Source organism: Oratosquilla oratoria, chromosome 7 (genome assembly GCF_046742065.1).
Source record: "Oratosquilla oratoria isolate Oo_2021 chromosome 7, ASM4674206v1, whole genome shotgun sequence".
NCBI classification, from domain to species: Eukaryota; Metazoa; Arthropoda; class Malacostraca; order Stomatopoda; family Squillidae; genus Oratosquilla; species Oratosquilla oratoria.
The window spans coordinates 7,139,427-7,162,519 of NC_134783.1; the positions used below are offsets into that span (position 1 = coordinate 7,139,427).

The window sequence follows — 23,093 nt, forward strand, 5'->3', positions numbered from 1 at the left end:
GAAGAGGGGAATGTCTGTTGAGGAAGGACGGAAGAGGACAGAAGACGGGTGAATGGAGAATGGTTGTATATGGATGATGATGTCATGCATGAGGTGGAATGGGCGGGGGGATGGGGGGTGAGTTAGTATGTGTGAGCAAATTTTGACGCAGCCCGAAGAGATTTCTCCCCGTCTTCTCCTTTATATATGGGGTGACAGAGAGGGGGGGTCGCTGATTTGATGAAGCGGTCTTGCTGTGGATGTGCTGTGTCTTGTGACACTGCTTCTGACCCAGGGCAGTGGACAAGGTGCAGGGATGACCCATCATCCAGGAGGTGCTAAGATGAGAGGGAGGGTGGAGGGATGTGGAGTGTATTCAGGGATGGAATGGGTGGGAATGATTTTATCCCTTTTCCTTTTTGGCTACCTCCCTTGTAAGGGGGAAAAAGCCTTGGTATATGTATGTATGTATGTTTGTGTGTGTTTATTTACCTAGTTGTATTTTACGGCAAGAAAGCATGCTCGTAGTGACCCGCTTTTGTATCTTTCAGTATCCAGTTTGATCTTAAATTCTGGAATAGTTTTTGCACTCGATGTTTCTTCATTCAGTTTGTTCCAGATATCTATCACACTGTGTGGGAAGCTATTCTTTTTCAGATCTCTTCTGTAACTATCCTTTTTAAGTTCCTTTTCATGTCCTCTTGTTTTTCTCCTATCGCATTTTAGTAAGTCATTTCTATCAATGACTTCCATCCCTTTCATAATTCTGTAGATGGTTAGTGTGTGTGTGTATATATTTACCTAATTGTAGTATACAGGAAAGGAGGAATGCTCATTGGGTCCTGTCTCTTATTCTCTAAGACTGCATTATACACAATCACGCACGCAAACAACACAACATACTCCTTAAAGAATTTGTGAGAAAACCCTATTTCGGCCATGGTATTCCTTGGGGAGACGGGACTGCTTGGACAGTCTAGGGAACAACAACAACTTCATGACCTCTTAAGACCCTCCGCGCTGAATGGCCTACCGGCTCCGGCGCTTGGCCTTCGAGCCAAAAATTCCATAAATCAATCAATCTTAAGACCCTCCCATCTTTAATCAGATCTCTTCTATCAATGCAATCTATCCCCTTTAGTGACTTGAATACTGTAATCATGTCACCTCTTTCTCTTTAATCTTTCAAAGTTGGCAGACCCAGTGCTTTTAGTCTTTCTTTATATGGTTTATCTGGTAGGCTGGGGACCAGTTTGTTTGCTGCCCTTTGTATTCTCTCAATCTTACTTTTATCCTTCACTCTGTGTTGGACTATATTATTGATGTAGATTTCAATCTTGGTTGTATCAGGGTTTTGAGGAGTTTTTTCATCCCCATCTTCATCCATATGAAAGAAGGCCACTTTGATCTGCAGTAGTCTCTCACATATTCCTACTAATTTGTCAGGTGAAAGGTTGTCTTTTATGAATACTACCAAGTTTTTCTCCTCCTTTGCTTTTGTAATAGGTTTGCTTCCCAAGGAATAGTTTAAGGATGGCCTTTTGCTGCTATTGCTCATTTCCAGTACTTTACATTTTTTTATATTGAACTTCATTTCCCATTTTTGGTTCAATGTAAAAATAGTATTAGATTTTTTTGCTATATTCTTCTGTTCTCATTTTTTCAGTCTTCTCATGATTTTTACATCATCTACAAACATATTGGCATAGCTTGTTGTTCTTTCCATCATGTCGTTGTTAACCACTTCAGTACGGGACTTAAATCTCGCGGGCAGCAGCCAATGCCAGCCGTATGACGTAACGTAATAATATTCGCATCATAAAATATAGTCGCCGCTTATATCGATCGTTCTCTCTTTCACCTGCGAATTTTGAAAACCGCAGAGAATGGGATTCAGGGCGCATTTGGGAGAATGTAAAAACACAGGGGCGACTACAATAAATATAATCAAGACGCCGATATGGCAGCGTCGCGAATCCACTTGCTCCTCATGACGCCTACGTGTGCGGCACCGTATGGAAGGGATTAATATAGACAAGAAACATTACTGGTGCAAACACTGAACCTTGTGGAACTCCACTCACTCATTACTGCTCTCCTGGATGACATCTTGTCCTTTACTACTGTCCTCATGTATCTTTCCTTTAAGAAGTCTTTAATCTATTCTAGTAGTTTGCCTCTCAGTTCTCCAACATGCTTCAATTTCCACATAATTCTACTGTGAGGTACTTTATCAAAAGCCTTCTCTGGGTTGAGGTACACACAGTCCATCCACTCCTTTCTCTTTCAGCACATCACTCTCGAGTAAAAGCTTAAAAGGTTCAACACATGACCTTCCAGATTTTATGCCAAACTGTCATAATGTTCATCTTTTCAAGATATTTGGTCCATCGATCTTTCACAAATCTTTACATAATTAAACTATTGTGCTGGTTAGTGATACTGGCCTATAATTTAATGGTGTTTCCATGTTTCCACCTTCGTGAATTGACACAATGTTTGCCCTTTTCCAATCAAGTGACATAATGCCTTCTTTCAATGAACATGTAATAAGACTGTGGATCTTGCCCGCTAGTTGTTCCCTACATTCTTTAAGTATCCAGTTCAGGATCCTGTAATGTCCTGAAGCTTTTGTCACATCCAATGATCCCTGAAGATTGAACACACCCCTCACTTCTACATTTATATCTGCTAAACCTTTTTTTTTTTTTGGCTCCCCTTGCTTTTCTCAAGAAGAAGAAAAAGGGGGGGGGGCACTTTTTGTGAAGACTGATTGGAAATCTTTCAATTTATTATTTCTGCTGGACCTGAGGCCTCTTCAAAGACCTCACCATCTACTATTACATACGTATACCAAGGGCTTTACCCCCCTTACAAGGGAGGTAGTCAAAGTCAAAGGCGTAAATCCACTCCCACCCACCCCATCCCCGCACACTCCACTCCCATTCACCACTCCTCCTTCCCACTTTTCTTGGCTCCTGGATGATGGGTCATACCTGCATCTTGCCCACTGCCCTGAATAAGAAGCAGTGCAGTAAGACACAGCACATCCATAAAAAGGCCGCTTCATTTAATTGGTGACCCCCCTCTTCGCCTCCTCATGAAGAAAAAGAGATGGGGAAAAAACCCTCCAGGTTGTGTCAAAATATTCATACATATTCCCTCATCCCCCCACCCACCCCTATCCATGCATCACAGCATTGTCCATACACAACCATTCTCTACTCACCCCTATCTTCTGTCTTTTCCCTTCTTTCCACAACACACATTCCCCTCTTTCCCAATGCCCTGTTTACTCCATCCATCCATCTCATCCTTAGTTGCCCCCTCATGTTCACTTCCTCCACCTCTTCCTTCCATATCTCTTTTACTTTTCTTTCTTCAATAATTTTTTCCATGTGTCCAGACCATCCCAATAATCTTTCATCAATCCTCTCTCCCAACTCCCTTTTCACCTGCACTCCACTCCTCGCCTCTTTTCTCACTCTATTCAGTCTAGTAACCCCTGCCATACTTTACAGGCATTTCACCTCCAACACATTTAAATTCTTCCCCTCTTCCTCTCTTATGTTCCATGTTTCTCTTACAGTGCTGTTGGCACTTAATTCACACAAGGGTGTGACACAGCACAACCACAGGATTGTATTCATGCTAAGGACATCCAGTAAAACAAGAATATAAGGAAAATAGAATCTAAAGACCAATGACAAAGATGGCCTCAACACTTTCAAAACTGACATATGAGCAAAGATTGTCTAAATTGGAACTATGAACTACTGACTCTGGAACAAAAAACAGAAAGAGGTGATCTGTTGGCCATTTACAGAATTATAAAAGGCATGGAAGTCCTTGATAGAGAAGACTTGATAAATTTGGATAGAAGAAAAACAAGGGGACTTTAAAAGAAACTCTGAAAGGACAGTTATAGAAGAGATCTGAAAAAAAGAAAAAAAAAATCCACACAGAGTTGTGGATGTCTGGAACAAATTGGATGAAACAATAGTGTGTGTAAACACCATACATGAATTTAAGAAGAAACTAGATGTTGCAAGATACAAAGACGGGACACCACGAGCATAGCTCCCCTTCCCGTATAATACAGCTAGGTAGATACTAGGTAAAATATAATCTCCTTAGTATCCATTCCCAAATGTCTATTTCTCATCACACTTTTAAAACCCTGAAGGCATTTACTTGCTTTTCTCAGTCTACATTCTACCTCCACCTCCACTCTTCCCTTTCTCGCCATATTTGCCCCCAATTATCTAAAGCTATCCACTCCCTCTAGTCTCTCTTCCTTAATACTCACTTCCAATTTGCTGCCTTTATCTCCCCTTGTACATTTTGTCACCTTTTACCCACATTTATCTTCAACTTCCTTCTTTCACACACCTTCCCAGACTGTCACTAACTTCCTTACTCCTTCTGATCCTGCTATGACCACAGTGTCAATAGTAAACAACAACTGGCATACAGTGACTCAGTGAATAAAGGGAAATACCAAATACAGAAACAATGAGGAACCTTCGAGACTGGATTTAATATTTACGTCAGAACTTGAAATTGTAGACAGAATAGATTACAAAACATCAATAGGAAAGAATGACCATGTACTAATAGAATTCGAACTAAAAGAGCAAATAGACCTAAGAAGAAATGAGAAACATAGAATAGGAAGACCAATGTATAACAAAACTAATTTTGAGAAACTTAAAAAATTCTTTTGCAATGCAAACTGGGAAAAATTCCTAAATGAAGAAACAAGGATGGAAGAGAAATGGAATATGCTAAAAGAAATTCATAATGAGGGTGTGATCAAATATGTTCCACAACAAAAGCAAGAATATACATAAAGAACTGTTACAACAAAAAATATATTGAAGCCAAGGATAAGAGACAAAGCCTGAAAAAAATGGTAAAAAAAAGAGCAAATGGCAAACATACATAAAACTAAGAAACGATTATGTGAAAATATGCAGAGAAGAAAAGAGAAGTTATGAAAAGGAAATAATAGAAAAATGCAAGGAACAACTGAAACTATTTTATAGATATGTGAATAGTAAAGTAAAAAACAAACAAGATATAGAAAAGCTGTGCCAAGGAAGCCATTAATACACAGAAGAACAAGAAAGGCAGTTATGAGCAACCACTTCAAATCAGGGAATAGAGAGACAGAAATCCCCCCCCCCCCTTGAAGGAAATAACTGTAACAAAGAAGGAAATCAGCGACCAAATGAAAAACCTCGATGTTAGAAAATTGCATGGTCCAGATGGAATTGCTAATTGGATACTGAAGGAATGCGTAGAGGAATTAACAGATAGAATACACACTATAATGAAATCCTTGCTCAAAGAAGGAAAGGTACCACAAGACTGGAAAAATGCAAACATTGTACATACATATACCAAGGCTTTTTCCCCCTTACAAGGGAGGTAGCCAAAAAGGAAAAGGCATAAAATCATTCCCACCCATTCCATCCCTGAATACACTCCACACCCCTCCACCCTCCCTCCCATCATAGCACCTCCTGGATGACGGGTCATCCCTGCACCTTGTCCACTGCCCTGGGTCAGAAGCAGTGTCGCAAGACACAATACATCCACAGCAAGGCCGCTTCATTAAATCAGCGACCCCCCCTCTCCGTCCCCCCATTGCATAAAAGGAGAAGACGGGGAGAAATCCCTTAGGGCTGTGTCAAATTTTGCTCACACATACTACCTAATCCCCCATCCCCCCCCGCCCATTCCACCTCACGCAATCACAACATCATCCATATACAACCATTCTCCATTCACCCGTCTTCTGTCCTCTCCCGTCCTTCCTCAACAGACATTCCCCTCTTCCCCAAAGCCCCCTCACCCCATCCATGCATCTCATCCTAGGACGTCCCTTCATGTTCACTCCCTCCACATCTGCCTTCTATACCTCTTTTACTAATCTTTCTTCACTCATTCTTTCCATGTGTCCAAACCATCCTAATATTCTTTAATCAACTCTATCTCCCAACTCCCTTTCCACCCCCGTTCTCCTCCTCACCTCCTCATTTCTCACTCTATCTAGCCTAGTAACCCCCATCATACTTCTCAAACACCTCATCTCAAACACATTCAAACTCCTTCTCTCTTCTTCTCTTATGTTCCATGTTTCTGCCCCATACAGTGCTGTTGGCACAATCACTCCTTCATACAGTCTCCTCTTAGCATCCATTCCCAAATGTCTATTCCTCATTACACTGTTTAATCCACCAAGGCATTTACTCGCTTCTCTCCATCTACATTCTACCTCCACCTTCACTCCACCTTTTCCTGCCACATTTGCACCCAAGTATCTAAAACTATCCACTTCCTCCAGTCGCTCTCCCTTAATGCTCACTTCCAGTCTACTGCCACTTTCACCCCTTGTACATCTCATCACCTTACTACACCCAAAGACCTTTATTACGCACAGATACTCTCTTCTCTTCCTCCACAACCACCAAATACCAGCCTCCGGAAACATATTCATAATCATATCACTCACCGCTCCATTAACACACTGAAAGACAACACACTGCTGCATGCCAGACCCCCTGATATCCACCCTTCTGAATCCTCTCTCCCACGAAAGGACAGAGTCCACTTGGCCAGACTGCGATGCGGTCACCACCCAGCACTTCTAAGCTACCAGAAGAGGCTGGACGACCGTGTTGTGAACAGCTGCCCAGGATGTAACACTTCACCCCATACCATACAACACATAATGGAAGACTGCATTATACACAATCATGCACGCAAACAACACAACATACACTCTATAATGGATTTGTGGGAAAACCCAGTTTCGGCTGTGGCCTTCCTTGGGGAGACGGGACTGCTCGGACAGACAGTCTAGGGAACGACAACAACAACAACAACAACAACAACTTTTACCCACATTTATCTCTAGCTTTCTTCTATCACATACTCTCCCAAACTCTGCCACCAACTTCCTCAATCCCTCCTCCGATCCTGCCACAAGCTCAGTGTCGTCCGCAAACAACAGCTGGCTCACCTCCCACTTTTCTCCATTTTCTTTAACCATCTCCAATCCCTGACCCACTACCCTTGCATTTACCTCTCACACCACCCCATCCATGTATAAGTTGAACAGCCAGGGCGACATAACGCATCCTTGACGAAGTCCCACCTTTACCTCGAACCACTCACTCTCTCCATTTCCAGTCCTGACACAAGCTCTACTACTCTCATATAAACTCTTGACAGTTCCCAGAAGCTTTCCTCCTATCCCATATATCTGCATAACCTCCCACAGTGCCTTTCTGTCTACCCTATCATAAGCCTTTTCCAGATCCATAAAAGCCCAAAAAACATCCTTCCCCTTTCCTATAGCTTTCTCACATATCTGTCTTACCACAAAGATCTGATCTACACAACCTCTACCAGTCCTAAATCCACACTGTTCCTCACCAATTACTCCCTCTCCTAATCCTCTCAATCAAGATCCTCCCATAAGCCTTCCCCATTACACTTAACAAGCTAATCCCTATGAAACTACTACATTCACACTTGTCCCCTTTTCCCTTGTAAAGAGGAACTATACAGGCACTCCTCTAGTCCTCCGGCACTCTACCCTCTCTCCAGCAAACATTAAATAACCTCACCAACCAGTCCACCATCACTGTACCTCCCTTTTTCAGACATTCTGCATGGCATCCATCCAGACCAGGTGCCTTACCTGCTTTCATCATCTTAACAACTGCCTTCACCTCATCCTTCCTTATTTCTCCTCCATTCTCCTCACTCATCACTCTCATTTTCTTCGCATTTCCCACTGCAGCTATCTTTCCCTCCCTATCCTCCTTCACATTTAGCAACTCCCTAAAATACTCTGCCCATCTTCCCCTTACTGTCTTCTCTTCCATTATCATCTCTCCATCTTCACCTTTTACCTTTTCTTCTCTACCTGATTCGCCTCCTCTTCCTCTCTTAATTTCTTTCCAAAACATCTTTTTATTACTTTCAAAAATTTGTCATACTCTTACCCCATTTTACATCTGCTCTCCTCTTTGCCTCCTTTACCTTTTTCTTTACTTCTCTTTTCTTTTCTTTGTACCTCTCATATGACTCCCTCATCCTATTTTGTAACCAATCTGTGAAAGCTCGCTTCTCTTCTACAACCTTCTTTGTTTCCTCATCCCACCATTCACTACCCTTTCTTCTATTTCCTCCTGTCCTTCTTGTTCCACACACCATCCTTGCACACTTTATGACTCCCTCCTTGAACCATCCCCATTCCTCCTCCACACCTAGCTCTACTCTATCCTTCACTCCCTCCCACTCCTCCTTCAGCTTCTTTTCGTACTCCTTCTCCTTTTCCTTCTCATTCAAAGAGTTCACTCTAAGAACCTCCCTACCTTTTGTCCCTTTCCTCTTTCTCCATCTATCCTCCACTCTCAACTTACCTTCCACCAAAAAATGATCTGATATTCCCCCACCCTCTCCCCTTAGCACATGTACATCCTTAACTATTCCTATCATAATCCTATTTACCACTACATAATCCATTAACGCTCTATCTACCACCCTTCCCTCCACCACCCTCTCCCATGTGTACTTATGCTTGACTCTCTTCCGAAACACTGTATTTGCTATCATCAACTCTCTTTCTAAACACATTTCCACCATCAACTCTCCACTACAATTCTTTACTGGAACTCCACATTTCCCAACCACTCCATCAATTGGACCATTTCCTACCCTAGCATTAAGGTCTCCCAGTACTATTACATTGACATTTCTCCCTAAATCCTCTATGCACTCATTTAAATCTATCCAAAAGGCCTCCCTTTCTTCTACACTCTTCTCACTGCCAGGCCCCTATGCACTTACAAAGACCCACATCTCCTTTCCCAGTTTCACCTTCATCCACATTATCCTTGAGGAAACCTCCTTCCACCCCGCTACACGTTTACCTATCTCTTCACTTACTAGAATAGCCACCCCTTCCCTCCCTCGCCCTCTCTTCACTCCTGATAACCTCCCACTTACACTCCCAAACTTACACTCACCCTTCTCTTTCAACTTAGTTTCACTCAAAGCCAACACATCCATCTTTCTTCTCACAAACATACTACCTATCTCTTCCCTTTTACTCTCATCTGTATCACATCCACGCACATTAAAAGACCCAAACCTTAGGGTGCTGTTCTGAAAACTGCCAGACCTTTTTATGCCTTTACTTTTTTGTTTAGGAATGTCCCCTGTGTGGCTACAAGGGGAAGGATGCCTAGTCCCAATCCCCGTCCCTTTCTTCTCGCCTCTTACGATCCAAGTGGGAATACTTGGTGGCAGTATTCTTTTCCCCCACCACAGGGAAACATTGTACTGATATATAAAGGAGGAAACAAAGAATATCCAACTAACTACAGACTGGTCTCCCTAACAAGCACAGTAGCTAAAATATGTGAAAAAGTGATCAAAAGTGGATGGGTTAAACATCTGGAAGAAAAATCTATACTAAACCCAAGCCAATTTGGATTTAGACAAGGAAGATCATGTATAATAAACTTGATTTGCTTCTGCTCGAGACTGATAGATATAATAGATGAGATGGGCAGACTGTGCCTATCTAGACCTACAAAAGGCAATTGACAAAGTATCACACAAGAAATTAATAAGAAAATTAGAATCAATAGGTGGCATTGCAGGTAATTTATTAGAATGGATGGAAGATTTCCTGACTGGGAGAAAAATGAGGGTAGTAATTAGACAAATACTCAAAATGGGAAGAAATGATAAGTGGTGTTCCACAAGGGTCAGTGCTGGCTGCAATCATGTTTGCCATATACATAAATGACATGGATGAAGGAGTTGAATGTTATGAATTTCTTCGCAGATGACTCAAAAATATTAAAGTAACAAAAGAGGACTGTGACTCATTACAATCAGACCTGAAAAAATTCTGGAAATGGACTCAAAAGTGGGAAGTGAACTTCAATATCAAGAAGTGTAGCATAATGGAGTTTGGAAAAAGCAAAAACAGAATTTCAAAAAATTACAAAATTGGTGAAGAAGAAATCAAAAAAGTGCACTTGGAAAGGGACCTTGGAGTAATAATCAGCAAAGACATGACACCAGATAAACATAAACAAAACAGTCGGTGAAACCTCCAACCTATTAAAGTCAATGAAAGTGGCATTTGACTACTTGGATGAAGAAATTATTAAAAAAATATTAGTCACATTGATTAGACCAAAACTGGAATATGCAGTGACACTATGAACACCCAGTACTAAAAAGAACATAAGGAAACTTGAAAGAATACAGAGAGCAACAACAGAGTTGGGACCAGCTCTTTCCATATCAACATACGAACAAAGATTATCGAAATTGGAACTACCAACACTAGAGCAGAGAAGAGAAAGAGGTGATCTGCTGACTATATTTAGAATCATGAAAGGAATGGAAATCCTTAACAGAAAACCGCTCTGCCCTGTGAGCAGGTTGCTCTCCTGGAGGGGCTTGTGCATAGTGATGAAGGTATGGGCTATGGCAGCGGGGAAAGTTTTCCTCCCTGGCAGATTCAATCATGCTGCACAGACCATACCGGAGCTGTCAGACCAAGACTCGCAGACTGGAGTGTAACTGGTAAACGACCCCCACCCCTCTTTAATTTGATGGCTCGTTTATTCCTACCCTTCTTAGTTAATGCACTCTTTCTTCTCTTTCTGAACAGGCTATTATCTCGGGGTAGGTTCTCTGGAAAACTCCAGATTGCCTTCCCTGAGAAGCACCCTCGACTTTCTCTTGCACCTTCTTAAGGTAGTTCTAAGTTCCCTGTTTCTCTCTGACCTGTGTGCTGGTAGCTGACCGAGTTGGTGGGGGCTCACCTGGCGACAGGTGCCACCGGCGAGGGCTCGCAAGGTTCGGTGGTCAGTGGATGCGCATGGGAAGGAGGACTCCTGAGCTTGATACCGTTCTCCCTTCCAGTACAGGTAAAAAGGGTGGCTTCGCCGGCCTCATACTATATGAGACAAAACTACTGAGGACAAACGGGTTGTCAAAGCCAAAAAACTCGACGCCGAGGCCCTTTACCTGTAAATAGCCATTTCTGGACCCTTTTCTGGCTCTGCAGGGACTTTCCTTAAGTGACCGGGGCGCCAGGCACCTGTAGTATCTCTTTCCACGCACTTCAAACCTCATGCTGCTTATGGTGTGGCCCTACAACTTACCGAAAGTGCTCTTTAAGTAGTAGGCTATACCATAAAACTTTGATTCCATCCAATTATGGATGAATCATCCTCCCAGGTCTTGGAGGTCCCTCCTCCTCCAAAACCCATTCACCAGGAGGGAACTGATGCTGACCCTTCCGCTGTTTCAAATCCAGATTTGGATAATTCTCACTCCTGTGTCCTTCAAAGGAGACTATAACTCCTAATGAAGGACAGCATTATGACTCCACTAGTAAAGATAATGTGGTAAAAGTTACTCCTGAGTTGGGTTCTCCCTCCTCCAGAGCTTTGGAAATCCAGAATGTGAAAAACTTGTCTGTGGTCCATATCCTCCAGCTTCCTAAGTCCTGTAACTATGAGATTCTTACGAAGTGCTTTGGTTGCTATGGTAAAATTACAGAAATCCGTATGTGTTATGCTGAACCTGGAAATTCTTGGGAAGCCTGGTTGTCATATACTAGCCACAATGCTGCTCTGAAAGCTAGTAGCGATATTCCTAATTTGAAGGTTTGTGGAGCAGGCATCACTGGGGCTTTATGTTCCAGTGCCCCTAATGTCCTAGATGTTTATGTACCTTCTCTGTATGCTCCTTCTGAGAAGGAAAATGGCTTAAATACTTCCCACAAGGAGAGACTACCGAGTCCTCCAATGTGGTTGGTGGCCACTGCCCGGGAAGAAAACTATAATTACTATAAGTTCTGTAAATATCTGCAAAGGAAAGTTGGTGGAATTTGTAGTGGTGATATCACCAGATTTGGCAAGAACAAAGTTCTAATACATGCAAAGTCCAAAACTCAGTCTTATATGCTGAGTCACTTAAAAGCTGAAAGTGGTGAGATGCTGAAGGAAATTAAGCCACACATAGACTTCAGCTACGGTAGAGGTGTCATATATGACAAAGACCTATATGATTTTGAAGAGGAAGAGATTCTGGACATGTGCCCTGATGACATCTTCCATATCTGGAAACTACGGGGCACCAAAATGATTGTACTAACCTTTACTAGCCCTGACCTGCCTACGCATATCATAATTGAAAATGAAAGGATTGCTGTGCACCCTTTTAAGCGAAAGCCATTACAATGTTTCAAATGTTTTAAATTTGGCCATATGTCGACTGCTTGCAGTGGAGAGCAACTGTGTGCTATATGCTCCTACTCCATTCATGGTGAATGCACAACACCACCCAAGTGTGTGAATTGCGGCCAGGATCACCAGGCCCGTGACAGGACCTGTCAGTCCTATAAGGATGAAGAAGCAGCACTTCAAAAATCCAAAGCAGAGCATATCAGTATCCGATACGCAAAGAAGCTTCTAGGCCAAACTAGAACATATGCCCAGGTCACAAAGAAATGAGCTACTGTCTCTAAGGCGCCTCAGCCTACCGCCTCACACGGTAGAACCCCTGAGGTAACAGATACCCGCATGAAAAAGGCTTCGACTGTTGCTGAGGTAGCACCTCCCAGCTCCCCCACCCCTCCTACTCAGGAGTTAACTCAGGCATCATCTGTGCCCGTTATTGAGGGCTCAGAGAACACTCCCTCACCAGCGAATGTGCATTCGCAAGATGATGCGCGGCCAGCAAAGGGTGTTACAGCGGAGAGATCCCCAACACGTGGTAAGAAAAGGGGAGGAACATCCCCTACCCCTCCCTCTCCTACCCTGAGCATCCCTACCTCAAACAAATATAAGGTGCTTTCATCGGATGCTACTGGTCCTCCAAAAGCTAATACATCGACACCAAACGCATCAAAGAAGATCAAGATTGAGAGCCACAATCCTGGCCGTATTAACTCCTCTCAGGGCAATTCAAAGGATGAGAGATCTAGAGGTGGAAAGCCTCCAGCCGGAATTGCTGGCAGGCCTACTATCTCTAGACAAAACACTGATCAGGCAGAAAAGAAAAAGTCTCATAAAGTCGGAAGTGGAAAGCTCCCTAAATAAAAATGTCCATCATACAATGGAACTGCCGAGGTCTCAACAGTAGCTCTGAACACATCCGAACACTGTTTAGAGACTACAACACCATGATTTTGTGCCTTCAAGAAACAAAACTAGGAGATACAAGTTATAATCCTGGACTCAATTATAACTTTCATAGATCACCCCCTATTATTGATGAGAGGGCACAGGGTGGCACTGCTTTCATAATTCACAAGTCTATTAAATTTTCTACAATCCAGCTCAATACAGACCTTCAAGCCTGTGCTTTACAGGTTCAGCTTGAGAGAAAGATCACTTTGTGCTCCCTTTATTTAGACCCTAAACTTGAAGACCACCTTTTCGACGGCCTTAGGCGAAATAGACAGCTGGATGTCTCGGATATCCAAGACTTAGTGAACCAGCTCCCTCCACCATTTATTTTAATGGGTGACTTCAATGCCAAACACACCTTATGGGGTGATGTACACTGTGATAGATGGGGTTACATCATTGAGCAGCTACTTGATGCCAATAATGATTTAGTGCTGCTGAACGATGGCTCTCCCACTCGATATGATATTTTTCATAACACCACCTCAGCCATTGACTTAACTATAAGCACAGCATCCCTCCGGTTGGAGTACAATTGGGCTGTTGATAGAGATCTGCATGGCAGTGACCACTGGCCAATACTACTTCAATATGTTAAAAGTATCCCATCACCCTGCCTGCCAAAATGGAAGATCAAGGAGGCTGATTGGAAAGAGTTCACTAAATCATCAGCTATCAATGAATCACACACCAATTTTTTATCCCCTGTTGCTGCTTATGCCCACCTTTCACAGACCATCATAGATTCTGCGCAACAAACCATCCCCAAAACTGCTGGCCTACCCAGGCGCCCTGTAGTCCCTTGGTGAAATAAACAGTGTGAGGTTGCTAGGAAAATAACCAGGACATGCCTTCGTAGATTGCTCAGGTCACCGCATGAGGCAAACCGACTTGCTTATCCTAGAGCCTGTGTGAGACGGAAGAAAATATTTAAAGAAGTCAAGCGTGAATCCTGGAAGAAATATGTTTCGGAATTAACCATCGCTACCCCTACGAGTCAGATTTGGAATAAAATCCATAAATTACAAGGTAAATTTGTACCGACCGCCTTGCCCATTTTAGAATCTAACGGTACTCAAGTTTGTGACCCAAAGAGGGTTGCTGACATCTTGGGTGCCCACTTCGCTAGTGTTTCAAGTGCAGCTAATTATGCTCCTGAATTTCAAATACATCGTGACTCGGCAACAGTTCTCCCTCTGCCTTCAAACAATACAGAGTCCTTTAATCTACCTTTCACCTTCGATGAAATGAAACATGCTTTATCAAGCTCAGCCCTCACTTCCCCTGGCGATGATGACATCAGATATGAGATGATTGCCAACCTTCCCCAGTGTTCACAGCTGTTCCTGCTTATGGTATATAACGGTCTATGGACCACACACTCTTCACCTGATACCTGGGATCTGTCGATACTAATCCCCTGTCATAAGCCAGGGAAAAACCCAGCACTTCCAGGAAGCTATAGACCTGTTGCCCTCACTAGCTGTCTTTGTAAACTCTTTGAGAGAATGGTTAATAACAGACTTGTCTGGTATCTAGAATCCAGAGAGTTACTGTCAAACAGGCAGTTTGGATTCCGGAAGAATCGCAGCACACTTGACCCTTTGCTAATACTCTCAAGAGAAATCCAAAATGCCTTAGCTAGAAGACATCAAACCATTGGTGTGTTCTTTGATTTAGAGAAGGCCTATGACACAACCTGGCGGGGTGGCATCTTGAAACAGCTAGCATCATGGGGCATTGGAGGCCACATGTTTGCATTTGTACAGAACCTCTTATCAAACCGACGACTAAAAGTCCGAGTTGGATCTGTATTTTCATCATCTTATCTGCAGGAAGAGGGGGTCCCCCAGGGTAGCGTGTTAAGTGTTACGCTATTTGCAGTGGCCATTAATAGCCTCATGGACCAAATACCACCGACAGTTCAGGGTACCCTATTTGTTGATGACCATGCTATTTACTGTAGTGCCCCAACAGCCCTTGAAGCTGGTAGAAAAATACAAGCTATGATAAATGCAATCACTAAATGGGCTGACAGGAGAGGTTTCAAGTTCTCACCTCAAAAAACTAAGGTCATCAGCTTTACAAGGTGTAGGAAACGAGAAGAGATACCAACTCTGTTTTTGAAGGGAATTATCCTCCCATATGAGAGTGAGGTGAAGTTCCTTGGTGTGATTTTTGACAAGGGCCTCACATTCGTTTCCCATGTTAACGACTTGTGTTAGAGTACGACAGTCCACCAACATTCTGAAAGTTGTCTCACATTATGATTGGGGAGCCGATCGTACTATTTTATTAAGGCTCTATAAAACTCTCTGCCTCAGCAAAATTGATTATGCTTGCCAGATATATGGCTCTGCTGCTAAAACCACCCTTGAAAAATTAGATGTGCACAATCTGGGTCTGAGAATCTGCACGGGTGCCTATCGTACCTCCCCTGTGGACAGCCTATATATGGACTCAGGTGTACCACCTCTTTCCTTATGCAGAGAGGAGCTGGGACTACGATATTTGGCCAAATGTTTGACATCAAAGGATAACCCCAACTTTAAATTTATGAACCCTTACGACGTCTCTCCAAATAGGCCCCCTATCCCTAAGCCACTGGAGGTTCGATTGGAGAAGGAATCTAGAGAGATCGGTCTCTATGACTCTACTATAGCCAAATTAGGCCCAACAAAGTATCCTCCTTGGTGTAAACCCCCTGTGGAGATTTGCATTTGTACCAGTGGTAAACAACACCATGACCCTCAGGCTGTCAAGGCGCAATTCTTAGAACACTCCTCTAAACACAGCACCTCTATCTCTGTCTATACCAATGGCTCTAAGTCTAAGCAAGGTGTAGGCTCTGCTGCAGTTTTTAACGGAAAAATGATTAAACGTAAATTACCCTCTCTTTGCTCAAATTTCACTGCAGAAGCTTATGCAATACTCCTGGCAGTGAAAGAGATCTACTACAGTTGCTCAAACGAGCAAATTTTCATTATTTATAAAGACTCCAACAGTGTTTTAGCTTCTATTCGGCAACTTTTGCCCACTCACCCACTGGTGCAAGAAGTGCAAGATTGGCTGGTCCTCCTGCACTCACGAAAACGTACCAAGGTAAACTTTTGTTGGGTACCTGGTCACACTGGCATCATGGGGAATGAAACGGCAGATAAAGCTTCAAAGTCGGCAGTAGCTGATCTACAGCTGACTACTGCCGTCCATACACCCCATGGCAACCTTAAGGAGATTATACACACTCGTGTACAAAATAAGTGGCAGCATAGATGGAGCACCTTAACTGACAACTTGAAACTAAAAAATATCTGTCCCTTCATAAAGAAATGGGAATCATCCAATTGCCCAAATAGAAGGAACAGCATCATCTTGACCAGATTGTGAATCGGACATACACATCTGACACACAGTTTTTTAATGACAGGTGGCGACGAGTGGCAGGTACCATTCTGCCGTACATGTCAGGCTCACATTACTGTACAGCACTTTTTAACAGAGTGCATGTGTTTTCAACGTGAACGACGAGCATGTTCAATCACAGGCAAGTCCATGACGGACTTGCTTGATGATAACTGTGAAGTAGCCCTTGTGATCAGATTTTTAAAGCTTATCAAGTTTTATCACCTATTATAACTCACTGTAATTTTCAATTTTATTATTATCTTTTAAATGAAATCGCTGAACTTTTAGCTTTCATAGTGCTGAATAGCCCGATGCTCCAGTGCTTGGCTTTTGAGCCTAAAACTCATAAACCAACCAACCAACCTTAACAGAAAAGATTTACTAAAAAATTTCAATGGAAAAACAAGAGGTCATGAAAAGAAACTCAAAAAGGATAACTATAGAAGAGATCGGAAAAAGAATAGCTTCACACACAGTACTGGATATATGGAATAACTTAGATAAAGGAACAGTGTGTGCAAACACTATTCAAGATTTTAAGAAAAAACTTGATGCTGAAAGATACAAAAGACGGGTCACCATGAGCATAGCTCCCTTCCCATATAATACAAGTAGGTAAATACATCTCCCTTCCCAGCTTCACCTTCATCCACATCAACCTTGAAGAAACCTCCTTCCACTACATGCTTACCTATCTCTTCACTTACTATTATAGCCACCCCTTCTCTCCTGAGAACCTCCCAACTACCCTCCCAAACTCTCACTCGCCCCTCCTTTTCATTTTAGTTTCACTCAAAGCCAGCACATCCATCTTTCTTCTCGCAAACATACTGCCTATCTCTTCCTTTTTACTCTCATCTGTACCACATCCATGCACATTAAAAGACTCCTAGATCCTCTTATACCTTTACTTTTTCTAGGAATGTTCCCTATGGGGCTGCAGGTAGCAGGACTCCTAATCCTGTCCCCTGTCCTGTTTTTTTTTTTTTTTTTTTACCTCTTATGACTCGGGTGGGAAGACTTGGTTGTAGCATTCTTTTTCCCCACCACAGGGTAGGCAAAAAATGGAAATGAATATTCAGAGAAATGGTACAGGACAGTAACAAGGTGTTGGGGACAGCATAATGGAGGGACAGTCGTAGTATAAAAATGTCATTTCTCTATGAACAGAGTTTTCCTCTATCACAGACAAAATTATGTGTGGCTCTGGTCTATAGGGGCACCCCAAATAGGCCCTAAAGTATCAACTGCATGCTACTTTGCCACAGTAACATGCAGCCAATACCCCATGTTTCCAGTAGTAATCCTAAGAGTTTGGGCTTTGAAGATGGCTTCCTGTTCTTTTTGCGAAGTTGTCAGTCTAATATGCCCCAGAGGTGTTCTGTAGGGTTCATATTCGGGGACTGACTTTGCCATAGAAGTTTTCTGATCCCATTTTGGCTCAACCAATTTTGTGTTGCTTCAACAGTATGACAAGGAGTTCCATCTTCCATAAATAGGAAGACATTTTTACTCATTCTACCACTGGAGAATATTGGAATAAGTCCTTCCTTCAATATAGAAAAATATTTGTCTGAATTGGTTTCCTTGACACTCCACAAGCTCTGGTCAACCATCACTCCAAATTGCACCCCACACCATTATTGATATGCTCCCATGTTTCACTGTTGGCTGCAGCCTTTTGAGGTCAAACTCTTGACTACAGAGTCTCCAGACCCACACTCTTCCAGTGTCAGAAAATAATGCAAATCATGACTCAGAGAAAATGACAGTGCTCCAAAAGGCCACAGGTCTCTCCATCATCTCAACAGCCCAATCCTTTCTGCACTTGATATTGGCTGGACAAAGTGGTTTCCTTCTTGCAGCTCTGCCATAGTAACCCAGCTTGTGGAGATACCTGACAGCTGTTCTGGGACGGACTGACATCAGCTTGTGTTGGCGTGTCAGAGGCCTTGCAACGCAGATCCTCTTTGATATTTCTTTGGACAAGACACAAGGTTCTTTCTGAGGGCCTGGGATGACCTGAATGAGACTTTGTGCCCTTCTTGCCCCCTCTGGTGAATTGTATGATCACTCTTGACTGTAGAAAGGGGTATTGACAGATTTTCAGATATTTTGTGTTGACTAAGTCCACCTTCATGTTGACCCACAATACGACCTTGCTGAAATTCTGATAGGTCTACTGCTCCTTTGGTTGGTGGCATGCTTGATTAATCTTGTATGTAATCTGAGACATAAATATAGGTAAATATAACATGTTAGGTAAATTTGAATAACATTAAGCATTAAATAAGAGCAGAAATGCATTTTTCATGGTGTCTATTCAATTTTGTTGTGTGTGTGTGTGTGTGTATGTGTGTGTGTGTGTGTATATATATATATGTATATATGCATATATATATATTTATAATATATAATAATAATTATTTATGCTAAATTTTTGTTTTCAGTCCCCTTAGTACATGTTCTTGGATTTCACTCCAAGATACTAAGTGCTGGACAAGGCACAGGAGGTTTGCATTGGGTTCAGCAGTTATGGTCTTCGATTGTGCAACGCACGCCGGTAGGATGTGAACGGGCATTGTCACCAAGGGACAGAGAAGTTCCACTGCTTCTAAGAGATCCTCTTACAATATTATTACAGCTTATTCTTCTACTTCCTTCTCGACTTGATCAATGTAAGTGGTTTATTGTGTATGCTGTAAGATAGATTAGAATTTATTGTATGGGTTTAGTAGGAAAACAGTTGCATCATAATGAATTTATTTTAATGAAGAATTGAATTAAAAGGTTAGAACTTGTCACACAAACCACTCAAAACATCCACACAGAAACACATTTGCACCCACCTCTGCCTTCCTTTTTTTTTTGTTTTTTTTTTCTTTTCTTTCTCTTGCTCTCTCTCACTCGTTCTTTCCATATGCCCAAACTATCCCTATATACATTTATCAGCCCTATCTACTAATTATTTATGAATGGAGAGAGTGAGTGGTTTGAGGTAGAGGTATGTTGCCATTGCTGTTCAGTTTATTCATGGGGTGATGTGAGAGGTAAATGCAAGGGTAATGGGCTGGGGATTGGAGATGGTTAAAGAAAATGGAATAAAATGGGAGATAAGCCAGTTGTTATTTGCTGATAACACTGTACTTGTAGCAGGATCAGAGGAGGGATTAAGGATGGAGTTTGGGAAGGTGTGAGAAAGAAGGTAGTTGAAGATAAATGTGGGTAAAAGTAAGGTGATGAGATGTACAAGGGGAGAGGAGGGCAGCAAATTGGAAGTTATTAAGGGAGAGACACTGGAGGAAGTGAATAGCTTTAGACACTTTGGTGCAAATGTTGAGGAAAAGGGGATTAAAGAGTGTACATACATACATACATATACCAAGGCTTTTTCCCCCTTACAAGGGAGGTAGCCAAAAAGAAAAAGGCAAAAAACCATTCCCACCCATTCCATCCCTAAATACACTCCACTCCCCTCCACCCTCCCTCCCATCTTAGCACCTCCTGGATGACGGGGATATCCCTGCACCTTGTCCACTGCCCTGGGTCACAGGTAGTGTCGCAAGGCACAGCACATCCACAGCAAGGCTGCTTCATTATATTGGCGACCCCCCTCTCCGTGCCTCCATGCATAAAAGGAGAAGACAGGGAGAAATCCCTTTGGGCTGCATCAAATTTTGCTCACACGTACTACCTCACCCCCCATCCCTCCACCCATTCCACCTCATGCATCACATCATCATTCATATACAACCATTCTCCATTCACTCCTGTCTTCTGTTCTCTCCCGTCCTTCCTCAACAGACATTCCCCTCTTCCCCAAAGCCCTCATCACCCCATCCATCCATCTCATCCTAGGATGTCCCCTCATGTTCACTCCCTCCACATCTGCCTTCCACACCTCTTTTACTAGTCTTTCTTCACTCATTCTTTCCATGTGTCCAAACCATCCCAATACTCTTTCATTCACCCTATCTCCCAACTCCCTTTCCACCCCTGTTCTCCTCCTCACCTCCTCCTCACCTCATGTCTCACTCTATCTAGCCTTGTAACCCCCATCATACTTCTTAGACACCTCATCTCAAAAACATTCAAACTCCTTCTCTCTTCCTCTTATGTTCTATGTTTCTGCCCCATACAGTGCTGTTGGCACAATCACTCCTTCATACAGTCTCCTCTTAGCATCCATTATCCATTCTCAGATGTCTATTTCTCATTACACTTTTTAATCCACCAAGGCATTTACTCGCTTCTTTCAATCTACATTCTACCTCCACCTTCACTCCACCTTTTCCTGCCACATTTGCACCCAAGTATCTAAAACTACCCACTTCCTCCAGTCGCTCTCCCTTAATGCTCACTTCCAGTCTGCTGCCACCTTCACCCCTTGTACATCTCATCACCTTACTTTTACCCACATTTATCTTCAGCTTTCTTCTATCACACACTCTCCCAAACTCTATCACCAACTTCCTCAATCCCTCCTCCGATCCTGCCACAAGCGTAGTGTCGTCTGCAAACAACAGCTGGCTCACTTCCTACTTTTCTCCATTTTCTTTAACCATCTCCAATCCCTGACCCACCGTCCTTGCATTTACCTCTCACACCACCCCATCCATGTATAAGTTGAACAGCCAGGGCGACATAACGCATCCCTGACGAAGTCCCACCTTTACCTCGAACCACTCACTCTCTCCATTTCTAATCCTGACACATGCTCTACTACTCTCGTAAAAGCTCTTGACAGCTCCTAGAAGCTTTCCTCCTATTCCGTATATCCCCAAAACCTCCCACAGTGCCTTTCTGTCTACCCTGTCGTAAGCCTTTTCCAGATCAATAAGACCCCAAAAAACATCCTTCCCCTTTCCAATAGCTTTCTCATATATCTGTCTTACCACAAAAATCTGATCTACACAACCTCTACCTGTCCTAAATCCACACTGTTCCTTTCCTAATCCTCTCAATCAAGATCCTCCCATAAGCCTTCCCAACTACACTTAAGCTAATCCCTCTGAAACTACTACACTCACACTTGTCCCCTTTTCCCTTGTTAAGTGGAACTATACAGGCACTCTTCCAGTCCTCCGGCACTCTACCCTCTCTCCAGCAAACATTAGATAACCTCACCAGCCAGTCCACCATCACTGTACCTCCTTTTTTTAGACATTCTGCATGGCATCCATCCAGACCAGGTACCTTACCTGCTTTCATCATCTTAACAACTGCCTTCACCTCATCCTTCCTTATTTCTCCTCCATTTTCCTCACTCATCACGGTCATTTTCTTAGCACTTCCCAATGCATCTATCTTTCCCTCCCTATCCTCCTTCACATTTAGCAACTCCCTAAAATACTCTGCCCATCTTCCCCTTACTGCCTTCTCTTCCATTATCATCTCTCCAACTGCACCTTTTACCTTTTCTTCTCTACCTGATTCGCCTCCTCTTCCTCTCTTAATTTCTTTCCAAAACATCTTTTTATTACTTTCAAAGTTTTCTGTCATACTTTTACCCCTTTTCACATCTGCTCTCCGCTTTGCCTCCTTTACCCTTTGCTTTACTTCTCTTTTCTTTTCTTTGTACCTCTCATATGACTCCCTCATCCTATTTTGTAACCAGTCTGTGAAAGCTCGCTTCTTCTCTTCTACAACCTTCTTTGTTTCCTCATCCCACCACTCACTACCCGTTTCTTCTATTTCCTCCCATCCTTCTTGTTCCACACACCATCTTTGCATACTTTGTGACCCCCTCCTTGAACCATCCCCATTCCCCCTCCACACCCAGCTCTACACTATCCTTCACTCCCTCCCACTCCTCCTTCAACTTCTTGTATTCCTTGTCCTTTTCCTTCATAGTTCATCTATGTTTCCCACATAGATATATAAATTTGTGGAATAGCTTGGGTGATATAGCACAAGCTGAAACAGTACATATTCACATCTAAATATGATAATTGGAAAGCAAAGATATATATTAAGATGGAACTGCACATGAATTTGAGTCAAGGTATGTTAGAAATTTAGAGAATAGGAGACAGGACCCAATGAGGGTTGCTCCTTTCCTGTATACTTAGTTAAAAATATAGACAAACAAAAGGAGGAACATGTCCTTAGTATCATTGATAATTTTTTCATATTTTCAGCCTACTTCTGTTGTGTGGTAAGTCATGTTTATCGTGTTGCTGTGGTGGCGGCAGCAGTATCAGCTCTCCTTGGCCTCAGTGAGTGGCAGCGTGAAGTTGCAACCACATGGGGGCCTTTGGCACCACTGTTAGCACTCGTCCACAATGTCCTCAGGGATAGTCCTTTCTTCTGTGATGACCAGATTCCTTCTGCTTCACAAGAAGATAATCCATGGACCATAAATGATGTCACTTGTGAGGTACAGTATATTGAAATTGTTTAATTTCACTGTTAGATTTGTGTCATCTGTTAAGATAGATCAGTGTTGAAGTGGTTTGGATATGT

The 23,093-nt window shown here is 42.7% G+C and overlaps 1 protein-coding gene across 1 annotated transcript in view; it reads left to right on the forward strand.

Annotated features, from left to right (window-relative positions):
- The window catches only part of Ubr3 (Ubr3 ubiquitin ligase), a 296,891-nt gene that overhangs the window by 246,839 nt on the left and 26,959 nt on the right, over positions 1-23,093 (forward strand). Inside the window, exons 28-29 of the mRNA XM_076187774.1 lie at positions 19,079-19,306; positions 22,769-23,007. Coding sequence (XP_076043889.1) covers positions 19,079-19,306; positions 22,769-23,007 — 467 coding nt within the window. The remainder of the gene's footprint in view (positions 1-19,078; positions 19,307-22,768; positions 23,008-23,093) is intronic.